Below are 14,290 nucleotides of genomic sequence, written 5' to 3'. Positions count from 1 at the left end.
TCTATTACTATTTTCAATTAGAGATGAGCGAACTTACAGTAAATTCGATTCGTCACAAACTTCTCGGCTCGGCAGTTCAGGGGCGGACATATCGCCTGTGCAGCAGGTTCAGCTGCACAGGGGCCCAGCGTGTGAGGGGGCCCGCCCTCACACGCTGGGCCGGTCCTACCATCGGACCCAGTGCACAGGGCCACCATCAGGGGGTAAACCCATACACTTGTATGGGGCCCGGAGCTTCAGGGAGGCCCGGACGTCCCTGTACTTTTTTTTTTCCGGCTAGTCAGTGAGTGACTGCGACTGTCACTCACTGACTCCTGGCTGGGTACCTGTCAGAACTATGACCGGGCCTCATAGTCTGGGGGGCCCGCAGGACTATGAGGCCCGCTCTTTCTAGGGCGCAGGCCCCTTAAGAAGTACGGCAGGGCCGGACAGGCCAGGGGCTGATGGGAGTCGACGTGCCCCGCGCAGGCACACACGTCTACTCCAGTCACCTGACCTGTCCCGGCGCGATCTCCAGTCAAGCAGCCTCCCGACGGATCCTCCCCGTGCAGTGGAACACTGTGACAGGAGCAGCAGCTGCACCGAACCCCGGCAGGGTAAGTGAACGGGGGGTTCGATGGGGGCTATGTTGTTTGCAGACTACAATGGTGATGAGAGGTGCAGGGGAACAGGTGCTTGGGGTGTTATAGGGGTGATGAGAGGGGGGTTATGGGGGGTAATGAGAGGTGCAGGGGGGTGTTATGGGGGTGATGAGAGGTGCATGGGGAGGTTATGGGGGTGATGAGAGGTGCAGGGGGGTTATGGGGGTGATGAGAGGTGCAGGGGGGTGTTATGGGGGTGATGAGAGGGGGGGTTATGGGGGTGATGAGAGATGCAGGGGGGTTATGGGGGTGATGAGAGATACAGGGGGGTTATTGGGGTGATGAGAGATGCAGGGGGGTTATGGGGGTGATGAGAGGGGGGTTATGGGGGCGATGAGAGATGCAGTGGGGGTTATGGGAGTGATGAGAGATGCAGGGGGGTTATGGGGGTGATGAGAGATGCACGGGGGTTATGGGGGTGATGAGAGATGCAGGGGGGTTATGGGAGTGATGAGAGGTGCAGGGGGTGTTATGGGGGTGATGAGAGGTGCAGGGGGTGTTATGGGGGTGATGAGAGATGCAGGGGGGTTATGGGGGTGATGAGAGATGCAGGGGGGTTATGGGAGTGATGAGAGGTGCAGGGGGTGTTATGGGGGTGATGAGAGGTGCAGGGGGTGTTATGGGGGTGATGAGAGGGGGGGTGTTATGGGGTGATGAGAGGTGCAGGGGGGGTTATGGGGGTGATAAGAGGTGCAGGAGGGTGTTATGGGGGTGAAGAGAGGTGCAGGGGGGTGTTATGGGGGTGGTGAGAGATGCAGGGGGGTTATAGTAGTGATGAGGAGAGGTGTGGGGGGGTTATAGTAGTGATGAGGAGAGGTGTGGGGGGTTATAGTAGTGATGAGGAGAGGTGCGGGGGGTTATAGTAGTGATGAGGAGAGGTGCAGGGGTTATAGTAGTGATGAGGAGAGTTGTGGGGGGGTTATAGTAGTGATAAGGAGAGGTGCGGGGGGTTATAATAGTGATGAGGAGAGGTGTGGGGGGGTTATAGTAGTGATGAGAGGTGCCTGGGGGGGTTATAGTAGTGATGAGGAGAGGTGCGGGGGGGTTATAGTAGTGATGAGGAGAGGTGTGGGGGGTTATAGTAGTGATGAGGAGAGGTGCAGGGGGTTATAGTAGCGATGAGGAGAGGTGCGGGGGTGGTTATAGTAGTGTTGAGGAGAGGTTTGGCAGGGGTTATGGGGTGATGAGGAATGATGAGGACACAGAGGATAAGAGGTATTATATTTAGTGGGTATAGTGTGTGGCAGGATTATATTTAGTGGGTACAGTGTGTGGCAGGATTATATTCAGGGTACAGTGTGTGGCAGGATTATATTTAGTGAGTACAGTGTATAGCAGTATTATATTCAGGGTACAGTGTATAGCAGTATTATATTCAGAGTATGGTGTGTGGCAGGATTATATTTAGTGGGCACAGTGTATAGCAGTATTATATTCAGGGTACAGTGTATAGCAGTATTATATTCAGGGTACGGTGTGTGGCAGGATTATATTTAGTGGGCACAGTGTATAGCAGTATTATATTCAGGGTACAGTGTATAGCATTATTATATTCAGGGTACAGTGTATAGCAGTATTATATTCAGGGTACAGTGTGTGGCAGTATTATATTTAGGTTACAGTGTGTGGCAGGATTATATTTAGTGGATACAGTGTATAGCAGTATTATATTTAGTGGGTACAGTGTACAGAAGTATTATATTCAGGTTACAGTGTCTGGCAGTATTATATTTAGGGTACAGTGTGGGGCAGTATTATATTTAGTAGGTACAGTGAATAGCAGTATTATATTTAGTGGGTACAGTGTATGGCAGTATTCTATTCATGGTACAGTGTGTGGCAGTATTATATTCAGGGTACAGTGTGTGGCAGGATTATATTCAGGGTACAGTGTGTGGCAGGATTATATTCAGGGTACAGTGTGTGGCAGGATTATATTCAGGGTACAGTGTGTGGCAGGATTATATTCAGGGTACAGTGTGTGGCAGGATTATATTCAGGGTACAGTGTGTGGCAGGATTATATTCAGGGTACAGTGTGTGGCAGTATTATATTCAGGGTACAGTGTGTGGCAGGATTATATTCAGAGTACAGTGTGTGGCAGGATTATATTCAGGGTACAGTGTGGGGCAGTATTTTATTTAGGTTACACTTTCTGGCAAGGTTATAATGATTATTGTCTTCATGCAGAGGATGAGGATCTGCTGACAAAGTGAGGAGCCAATGATGTCCGGATGTCAGACTCTGTAGAGAAGATGGAGCTGGAGGAAGACCTGGTCTCTGGACGAGATGAAGAAGAAAAGATTACAGAGAAGATATCACTTAAGTCAGAAGACGTCACTCAGGTCACTGACATCATTGTGTGTTGTTATGACTGTCCCATCAGAGCTGTAGTCACTTGTAAGTTCTGCAGTGATGATGGGTAAAACTGTGTCCAATCTGTGTCTCTTCAGCTGTTACAAAACTATAACTCCCATTGCCAGAGGCTCTTCAGACATGATGGGAGTTTTAGCTTTCCAACAGCTGGAGAACCACTTCAACCAAGGTGATCGGTGGGGGTCTCAGGCCTTGAGTTGTGTAAGGGGCCCCGAAATTTCTGATGGCAGCCCTGCCAGTGCACATATGACAGGGAAACCAGTCTTGCCCAGTCACTAAACTGCTACTTACATCTGCCCATGGGGACTTCCTGGCTGAGGTGCGTGCGGTGAGTGACGTCATCGCAAGCACCTGGACGCTGACGTCCAGCGCAGAGCGTTTGATAACGTCACTTATAGCGCGCACCTCTGCCAGGAAGTCCTCTCAGGCAGATGTAAGTAGTGCAGGCAAGGTAAGAGTGTGTGGGTGAGTGAGAGTGTGTGTGTGTTTGTTTGTTGGGGTTATCCTACACTACCTTATGTGGGGAATCTATGCTACCTAATGTGGGGAATATATGCTATGCTACCTAATGTGGGGAATCTATGCTACCTAATGTGGGGAATATATGCTATGCTACCTAATGTGGGGAAACTATGCTACCTAATGTGGGGGAACTGCTGCCTACCTAATGCAGATTAATGTGAGTTGCAGTGCAATTTTATGGCATATTACTTTTTTTTTGGGGGGGGGGGGGGCCCAGGCACATTCTTTGCACAGGGGCCCTCTGTTGTCTGTGTCCGCCCCTGCGGCAGTTGATGCCTTTTCCTGCATAAATTAGTTCAGCTTCCAGGTGCTCCGGTGGGCTGGAAAAGGTGGATACATTCCTAGGAGACTCTTTCCTAGGAATGTATCCACCTTTTCCAGCCCACCGGAGCACCTGAAGGCTGAACTAATTTACGCAGGAAAAGTCATCAACTGCCGAACCGAGAAGTTCGTGACGAATCGAATTTACTGTAAGTTCGCTCATCTCTATTTTCAATGTATTTGTTTATACTAAGAAGCAGTAATTGTCATACATTGTAGCAAAATTACAGAAGGAAAAGATAGATGTGACTTTAGAAAATGTATTTCATTTTTTTGTGAAGGTTTTGCAGAACTTCAGACAGATAAAGAAGATGTGGCTGAGGAAGCCCTTGGAACTACTCCTTTCTTTGACTACAAACATTTTGCTATAAATATCTTCTTTCCTGAGGTAATTTTTGCATTTTAACAGTTTGATATGTTAAAGGTAACACACATGTCATGCTTCTAGTTTTTAGCCCCTTAAGGACATAGCCCATTATGTCCTTAAAGGGGTATTTCGGCCAAAAACATTTTCTCCCCTATCCAAAGGATAGAGCCTAAGATGTTTGATCACGGGGGGCCCGCTGCTGAGACCCGCCGCAATCTCCCTGCTAAATCTCCAGTTTCGGAAACCTCCTGGTTTCCGGGACTGGGGACGTGATGTCACGCCACGCCCCCTCCATTCATGTCTATGGGAGGGGGCGTGACATGAAAAAAGGTATTGGCTACTGTATATTCACCAATACTGATATGGACATATAGTTATGGTGTGCTGGTTAGCCTCTTTGTTGGCCTGTTAGGCATTGTTTCCTTTGCAAACAGTGTGCTCCAAACGAAACTGACATGCAGATCAAAGCTGAAATAGCCTTGTATAGAGAAGAGATATACAGTTTGGTTGTATCACCTAGTATCCTCCATCATAGACTCTATTACTAATAATATTGCTATAAAACAGATAGGCGATAGATGGCAATGGTATGTACACTATCATTATTTTAATGATTTTTTTAATGTGTTTTCCTAGTCTGAAAAAAGCAAGCAAGACATATTTGAAAAACTGTGTGATACTATTCCATCAGTAAGTAAACTCTTTACAGTACAGGATTGGGAGTTCATATCTTGTACAGCACCATAGTTTGAGTGGCAAATGATATGCAGTGTGACATTGCACAAGCATAGCCTGTTATTGATATGTAGTGAAAATGAACACTGGAGAGGGAGGCGGTTATTTCTTCCTAAAATATACATAAAGTTGATACACTGAAGTATGGATTCACTTATATACATATATACACAATTCTGCTAACTACAACCCGCAGACAGGAACACCCCTAGAAAAAAAACTAATAGAATAACAAAATTACAGCCCAATTGGGATAATCTAGTGGCAGTTTGTTGGACAAATTAATGTTTTTTTTTTTTTTTTCTGTCAGATTCTGTATAATTATGGCATCCCTCCAATACAAAAATATTTGCTACTATACCTCTGTAATAAGCAGTCACAGGAAATCCATATTTCTTATAAAAGGGGGAAAAGGGCAGATTGGCGTAAAAACTACTTATGTGATTTCACCAGATTTTGTTTTCTTTACTGATTGGAGGCAGATACTGAAACATGTTGTTTTTCTGGTGTTTATTTTCTGATTGCAATTTTTTACATTTAATTTTTTTGTGTATTATTATGGAGGCTCCCGTCTTGCCCGAGCAGTTTTTAACAGAGTTTAGTGACATGCTTTACAGAAGGACCCACTGATATAGACACCAATAGACGAATTGGAGACACTACTGGGCATTCTCTGTGAACATGTCAGAGCTAATTTTACAGGGATGCTGATCTCTACTGAAAAGCTTGGTGGATCCAGTGTTCTCTCTCTACTGGCATCACCTTTCCCTGAAATTCTGGCATTACTGGCAAATGAGCTGTACAGACCATGAAGTCTCAGCTTAGTATTAGGCTTAGTGGCCATAATGCAAACTGCAAGATTTTAGGATTATTATAAACTAAATATATAGATGGTAAAATAAAAAACTGGAAAACCTGATTTAAACAATAAGTAATTCCCTTTAAGCATTACTCACCTACTGATGCCATTCTAATGCTCACTGGGCTTCTGGTAATTTCCACTTCCTAATCTTGATATACAGGACATACTGTATCTGCTTAGGCAATCACTGGCCTTAGTGGTGACATACAGACTCCGACCAATCAGAAGAACAAGCCAGGAAAAAAACACATGGCTGCACACTCCTCTCCCTGCTCTGTGTCATGTGCTCAAGAATTTCTCCAGGCTCGTTCTTCTGATTGGTGATCACTCTAACTCCTACCGATCAAAACTTTTGATATGTCTCCAGGACACAGTGTCCATGTAACTTTTTTTTTTTTTTTTTCAAATCTCATTTCTATTTCTACATTTTAAACAACAAACACAAGTGAGTTACATAGATCGCACAGTGCAAGTAAAGCAATGCGTAAACTGACAATTAAACAGAACTGCATGCAGGCCCAATCAAATAACAGCTCAAATATTAGAAATAGGCCTAACATATTAGTGAGACATGAGAGCTTGCACGCACACAGGGTTGAAGGGGAGAAAGGGGGGAGTGTGGGAGGCAATGTAGGAGTGGAAGAGAGAGTGGGGGGGGGGGAGAGAAAACACTGGAATACATTCAAAGCTTGTGTCCATTTACCTAAGTAGATATTTAAGATTTGATTCTATCATTGTCTGAAGTGTGTAAAAGGTGATTTTATTACGTCTATGAGACAGAGAGAGAGAGAGAGAACTTATAGCATGCCAAGCTATACCACCTTTAAACTGCAAATTTTCTATGGGCCAACAGTGAGAGCAATATGTAACCTGTGTTTTTGCAGCCATTCCAAGCTAGAAAGTCAACGCAAGATGAGGAAATAGTATCCACTATGAAGACATTATTTGAGAACCAAAATTTTCTGGTTCTGCTTATCCATACCTTGGAAAAACAGAATGATTTTACAATAAAGGACCGGTGAGAACCACATTCATTTATATACTTTCTCTATGGGAAATGTGCTGCTAATGTGCTTGAATGCCCCTCTTAATCAAACACTTTCTCAATGTCAACAGTAAAACGGACTATAATACATAGGAGATTTCAATTATATATTGGAAGCTAATTGGAACCTGTAACTCTCCCTTTTTATTAGATGTATGTTTGCATCCTTCCTGACCATTAACTTCCAGTGTAATCTACTCTACCTCACTGGGCTACTTGAAAAATTAACTAAAGATCTTATTGAGCAATCTAGTAACAAACATCCAAAGCTGATGCTAAGACGAACAGAGACAGTCGTTGAAAAGTTACTGACCAACTGGATGTCTACTTGTCTGTATGGTTTCTTGAGAGTAAGTACTTGTGTGTCTATTTGTCTGTATGGTTTCTTGAGAGTAAGTACCTCACTTAGAACAACTACTGAAAATAGGCTGAAAATACAGACTGTAAAATTCCTACATTTTACATTATAATGTTTTTGTTAAACATTACAATACCAATGATAAGGATCGGCTTCCCCTGATGGGATCGCGGGGAGCCATTATCACAGCAGTCTGATGCCTTTGTTGAAAAAAAAAAAAAGATTTTACATTGTCTGATCTATCAAATATAATGTTATAGTTTTACACACACATATATATATATATATATATATATATATATATATATAAATGGTAAGAGGAAGCAGAAGTGTGATGTCCTTCAGAACAGTAGAGTAGACAGGGTGGTTTTTCCAAACACAAACTGTGAAGTTTTTGTGGTTAACCTGTTAAACTATTCTGCAAAAACAACTACTTTATTCAGACCTTAAAACCAGTTACTTAGTATACCCCTACTTGAGCTTTGTTGCATACATGTGTGCAAGTAAATATTTTCTTTGGAACTTACAGCTGATATAAAAAATTGTCAGGAAGTCTATTTTCTCTTTTATTGATCATACTTGTGCTTTACATAGGAATATGTGGGAGAACCTCTGTACGGTCTTGTTTGTACACTAAATCAGAGGATACACAAAGGCCCAATAGATGCAGTGACATGTAAAGCTCTCTATACTTTGAATGAGGATTGGTTGCTATGGCAGATAACAGAATTTAGTAGTGTGGTAAGTATTATTTACTAACTGCTCATTTTACCAACCAAATGTACCGTATTTTTCGTCCTATAGGATGCACCGGCGTATAAGACGCACCCAATTTTTAGGGTCAAAATCTAAAAAAATTAAGATTTTTAACCCAATAGTGGTCTTTAACCTGCGGACCTCCAGATGTTGCAAAACTACAACTCCCAGCATGCCCGGACAGCCGTTGGCTGTCCGGGCATGCTGGGAGTTGTAGTTTTGCAACATCTGGAGGTCCGCAGATTGAAGACCACTGCATAGGAGGTAATACTCACGTGACCCCGCCGCTCCGGACCCGTCACCGCTGCCCTGGATGTCGCTCCGTCGCTGTCGCCGTGTCCCCGCCGCTCCGGAACGTCTCTGCTGCCGGCCGGGTATCCTCGCTCTCCGTCGCCGCCATCACATCGTTACGCACGCCGACGCACGTACGTGACGACGAGGAAGGAGAGCGCCGGCCATACAGGGGATCCCTGAACGGAGAAGACACCGAGGAGGCAGGTAAGGTCCCCCCCGGTGTCCTGTAAGCACTAACCCGGCTATTCAGTCGGGCTGTTCGGGACCGCCGCGGTGAAATCGCGGCGGTCCCGAACAGCCCGACTGAACAGCCGGGTTAGTGTCACTTTCCCTTCAGACGCGGCGGTCAGCTTTGATCGCCGCATCTGAAGGGTTAATACAGGGCGTCACCGCGATCGGTGATGTCCTGTATTAGCCGCGGGTCCCGGCCGTTGATGGCCGCAGGGACCGCCGCGATAGGGGTGTATTCGCCGTATAAGACGCACCGACTTTTTCCCCCCAGTTTTGGGGAAGAAAAAGTGCGTCTTATACGGCGAAAAATGCGGTATTCTAACAATATCATTTTAAAATAGAGACACAAGAGTCCTATAGAATAGAGCTCATCATAAAATATTTATTACAATGTATAAAATGCATGGGAACCAGAAAGCCAATGGACTCCTGTAATGAACGTGCAATAAAAACAACAACTGAGAGCAAACACGCCAACTCTAAAGACTCCATTGACCTATGCAGAGGCAGCAAACCGCATGCATACTCATAGTGCTGCACCAATCCAATAAAGATGACCTTCACAAAGAATAGTGAGACAACACCAACTCTAAGTGTCAGCTAGAGTTGGTGAATATAGGTAAAAGGCCTCCCAGGTTTGTATTAACCACAGTCTATATATAAATCTCCAGCTGTGGTGATGAGGGATTAGATAACACCCTAGTAGTGCCTAATGTCCCAGTATCACTCCCTTTAGTGGATGCCAAGGTAGTACTCAATCTCTATAGGCACCAAGCATGATGTCACAAAAATAAGTACGGTGCCTAACAGTGGCCAAAAACAGATCTTTTCATAAGATCAGGAGTATCCTGTTTGTAGACCGGAATGAATCATAAATACCCAATAATACTTCTATTTCTGAGAATATAAGTTTTTTACGTAATAAAACATTTTAGCGTTTCTGTGCTGTCAGATGCCAATTTGGTCTGTACATCTATTAGATGATAAAAGAAGAATTTTAAATCTCTTAGCCTTCTTTATCTTCATATGGACCGATAGGTCCCCATAATTGTTTTATCCATTATTGTCTGAACAAAGTGAGGTCTACTGTTTAACTCAGATGGATTTTGTCTATATATATGTTCTGTGATAACTTGAAAACACCTAAACATCCATCCAGTCTATGCAGAGAAATGGATGGATCTCTCGAATGGTTTCTCCGGCTAATAACTCACGATCGCAGCAGGTTTCAGAAGACCTGGCATGAAAAACTTTTGACATGTCTGATTAACATGTCAAAAGTAGTTTCTAATGACTGTAATAATAAAACAAAATAACATATTACACTATTAAATTTGTCTGAAATCTTTTAAGCAGAAGGAAATGGATTTTTAAAACATAAGAATCCTGTTAAAATATTATAGCAAAAGAATGGATTTAGTGGCCCTGATTTACTAACATGATACCGACTCTTTATTGGGTTATGCGACACAATTTGTGTCGCACGTCCTCTGCGACACTTTGTGCAACACATTTTACTGGTAAAAACCCAATGGTTTTCTAGTAACTCTGAGTATTTGGGCGTGTTCCCAATATTTTCCTGAAAACCCGACAGTTGTATTTAAAAACCCACTAGAAAAATAGTGAAATACTGAACTTGAAAACCCAACTGCCTTGAGGTGTTGGGAATCTGTTAAAAAGTGTGTTTTTAAAATAAAAAAAACTGTTACTTTGTCCCCTTAGTAGTTTTTTATATTATATTTTTTATTTTTTTAAATAATTTTTGGGGAATTTCTCATTTTTCTTTTTTATTTATTTTTTTAATGTTGGCTTTCATTTCTTTTTTTTTTCTTTTTTACTTTTTGTTTGTTAACTTTGCTTTACACTTAATTTTTCCTGTGCAACACTTTTTTTCCCCTTGCGATAGAATTTAATATCTTGCGACAGAATTTTCCCAACATGTGCAAAGAATTGATAAATACGTGTGAGAAAAAAGTAGTGGGGGGGGGGGGGGGGGACACACTCTGAAAATAACCAGACACTCTTAGTAAATCAGGGCCAGTGTGTATATGTCAGATGTATTTGCAGCTACAGACACCATTAGATAGCTGTAAGGCTGGGTTCACAGTACGGAATTTCCAATATTTCTCCTTAAAAAATGATGCTCAATAATTCGATAGCTAAATCATATGGCTGTCTGTAGGATTTAGCTGCACAGTCCAAACTACAGAATTTTACCACCTAAATAATTCTCTCGGTCACTCTTTGAGCAGAATCCAAGTAGAGTACATTGTACATTGGTTCAATCTACAGTTTGCTGACAGACATTTGGCACAGTTTGTTGGATCAATCCATTATTGTAGGTAACAACTGTGCATTGGTTTGGTCCACAGTTAGAGACAGTTGGAAGTTAGAGAGGAGAACAATGTATTGAACGAAAAAGCAATCTCATTTTCGTTCACCAAACTACATACATACTTTATCCTATGATGAATGCAGATATTTTCTCAATCATCATCATGACATTCCATCACCCTCTTAAAATCTTTGGTAAAGAGTTTATTGTCACTTCCTTACAAAACCACTGGCATAAAAAAGTAGAACCAAGGCTCAAGTATTATTCTGTATGTGTACATGTGTAATAAGGACATTTCATTTGCAAAAGCATAAAAACTTTTCTAAGTTCCATATGTTCTATTGACTTATTCTACAACAATTATTCATTGAAAATGTTTTACAATTTTTAAGCCAAAGCTTTAAGAATGCCATTGTGTTACATAGGAATTCCATGAGCCTATTGGTGGCCGGGAAGCTGCCACATTGACCATGTAGCCTGAAACAAGATATTTTACTCACCATTTGGTAGAGTAGCACTCTGAATAGCCCTAGACAAAGTATTAATGATCTAGAAAAAAATATTTTTTTTTTATTGCATTGATAAGGTATCAAATGAATAATCTAGTTTCTTGTTATTTCAGGAGATAAATGTGCATTTTCCAAAAACATCAGATCAAGAAGGGGAAGATACTAAGGAGGGCCTTAAAGTAAATGTATTGGATTGTGATACGATTGGACAAGTAAAAGAGAAAATACTTCAGTCTTTCCAGAGTAAAAAAGGATATCCTTTAGGGCTTCCTCTTTGTGATATTGTTTTAGGTAAGATTTAAATAGGCACTCTCATTAAAACTAATTTTTGCTATTGCACACCTTATGGTAAATAAAAAATATTTCTAATAATTCTATGTTTTATATGTGCTTAAAAAACTCAAGAGCACATTTTCCCCCATCTCATACACAGACTTTGGCCTGAAGCCCAAACACAGGGAGTTCAGCCTGGAGTGCTGAGGGGTGTGTCCAAGCAACAGCATATGGCAGTTAAGTGTGAGAGGAGCTATGATTGGATGAGGCTGGACACACCCCTCTCAGCACTCCAGGCTGCACTTTCTGCATTTGGACTTTGGTCCAAAGTCTGTGTATGAGTTGGGGAAAAATGTGCTCTTAAGCTTTTTTAAGCACAAATAAAACATAGAACACTTCACTTTTTTTAAACAAAGTATATTAGAAATATTTTTTATTTACCATAAGGAGTGCAATAGCAAAAACATTTTTTAATGAGAGTTACCTTTTAAGTACATTTGTTTTTTTTAAACACTGTATTTGTTTCTCCCTTTATATGAAGAGTTTAGTATGTGCAGGGTAATTATGACTTCCTCTTTTATACAATTCTAACATTTTTAATACATAAAAGTACTTGGCTTAGAGGTATCTGTCAGGTGTAATTGCTGCTAGGAGTTTCATATGCCATTGGATAGTTGTAAGGCTGGGTTCTCATTTGGAATTTCCAAGTGTAATTCAGGTTGGAAATTACATTTAGTAATTCTAATGCTGCAGAATCATATGACTGTCAATAGGATTCAGCTACACAGTCCACACTCCATTTCAGTTCCATCGGTAATGTCCGCACCATCCTAGGGCCAACTGATTTTCCCAGCCAGAGATTCTTTACGGTGAACCTAGCCGTAGGTTATAAAAGCAAAATATACCTTTTTCTGGAGATGATGGTAGTTGCCAAATTTATACTTAACTTAATTTTTACTATAAAGTCATCTTTTTATTTTTCAAGTGTTAAGGAGGCAGGGCTTAGCTACTGAAGGGCCATAGCCTAGCACACTTCCTCACTCGCTCTCCCCTTCCAGACCCTCCTTATTTGATGTAAAGAGCCCTGGATATCACTCAGGGAGCGGCTGGGGGTGTGGTCAAGTGAAGAGGAATTGAGAGGCTGTGGCACTTCAGCAGCTCAGCTCCGCCTCCTTGACAGTTGGCTGAGAAATTTAAAGCAATTTGGCCACCACCATCAGCTCCAGGAAAGGTACAGTTTGTCTTTATACCCTAACAGCTATCCAATGGCAGCTGCCACTCTTAACAGGAAATACAGATTATAGAGTCCCCTTAAAAAGGTTAGGCAAAATGGTTGGTGTTGCTTTTAACAGAAAGTAAGCCCTTTTTTTCCAGAACTTCTAGTCTCGAGCAAATTACTCAGAACGCCGTGAATGGTCCAGTCAGCAATCTACTATGTATAATCAAATGTGTATTTAGTGCATTTATAAACCTCATAGCCAAATACTGGAAACAGACCTTCGGAAGACGATGTTGTTGCACGCATTCATGAGATTCCCCCCCCCCCCCCCCCCCTGTACTTTGAAGTTTCTCATTGCCTACTGTCTTATGATGAGGCTTCCACCTGATGTACTCATGGATTTAAAGTTCTAGCTACACTATTTTTGCCAGACAGGGATTTGTATACCTTTCTTAAAATGTTTTTGCCTATTCTGGCTTTTTTCTATAATGGCTATTATGTGCTTGCTGACTTTGATGTTTAATTTGTCATGTTTGGCTTTCCTGTGTTCTTTGTTTCTATGAAAAACCTAATAAATAATGACTAATGACATTCAGCTGGCTGTGGTTAAGGATTATAAAACTTTTGGGTGAGTTCAGTATTAAGTGCTGTGTCAACCCTAGGCATAGATGTTGAAGAATAAAGTCATCTGAACTGAACAATACAGGGGAGAACAGTTGCTTTTACACAACTTCTTCCCAACTGTTATAGCTTCACTGAAAAGTGACCCAGATAATAGTTTGCTTTGGTTAGTCTGCATTTTCTGCTGACAACTTTTTTTTTCTACAGATAAGGGTACAAATGTGGTTCCAATATTCACTTTTGTATTTTTATTTTGTTTCCTCTTTATTAACAGAGCTTCACCATGGTCAGACTTTTAAGGAACTCTACGACGTAGATTCCTCTAATGTGATGACAGAATATAATATCAGAAAGTTGAACACCATAAAACATTATCAGGTATGCTTATATGGAAGATTAATTTCTAAATAACTTTAATAAAGGCAAGACAATGGTAACATGGAAGGAAAGAAAAAATATAACTGAGATTGTACCAACATTTTGTTTATTGTGAAAAATAATATAAAATCAGCTTAAAGGGAATGTGTAACCATTTTTTTAAATAAACGTGTTCTATCAAGATAAAGCATTTCATGTATGTATTTAGTTTTAGGACAATGTAGTTTTAATCTTATTTATTAACAAAGTGTGTACTCGGGGCTGCCATATTGTAGCCTCTTTGTGGTGTGCCACTTTACGACACCTACACAGGTGCTTTATGGCAGGCACAGGGCATAAGAAAGTTAAGACCCAGAGTGTCTCATAGAAAAGCATGGACTGCTTACTGCACATGTGCAAAGTACAGGCTAGGTGAAATGATAGGGGGAGCCAGAGCCATTTTCTTGA

The 14,290-nt window shown here is 41.7% G+C and overlaps 1 protein-coding gene across 3 annotated transcripts in view; it reads left to right on the top strand.

Annotated features, from left to right (window-relative positions):
- PLXNC1 (plexin C1) overlaps window positions 1–14,290 on the top strand; it is a 155,071-nt gene that overhangs the window by 69,751 nt on the left and 71,030 nt on the right. For all 3 annotated transcript variants that reach the window (XR_008892709.1, XM_056574327.1, XM_056574326.1), the window contains exons 17-23: window positions 4,142–4,248; window positions 4,864–4,917; window positions 6,709–6,842; window positions 7,021–7,219; window positions 7,822–7,968; window positions 11,466–11,643; window positions 13,740–13,843. Coding sequence is in view for 2 of the 3 variants with exons in the window: in XM_056574327.1 (XP_056430302.1) it covers window positions 4,142–4,248; window positions 4,864–4,917; window positions 6,709–6,842; window positions 7,021–7,219; window positions 7,822–7,968; window positions 11,466–11,643; window positions 13,740–13,843 (923 nt within the window). In the remaining variant the exon portion in view is untranslated. The remainder of the gene's footprint in view (window positions 1–4,141; window positions 4,249–4,863; window positions 4,918–6,708; window positions 6,843–7,020; window positions 7,220–7,821; window positions 7,969–11,465; window positions 11,644–13,739; window positions 13,844–14,290) is intronic.

This window comes from Hyla sarda, chromosome 4, assembly GCF_029499605.1.
Source record: "Hyla sarda isolate aHylSar1 chromosome 4, aHylSar1.hap1, whole genome shotgun sequence".
Lineage (NCBI taxonomy): Eukaryota > Metazoa > Chordata > Amphibia > Anura > Hylidae > Hyla > Hyla sarda.
Note: the sequence above shows the minus strand (reverse complement) of the source record. Positions and strands in the feature narration are given on the sequence as shown.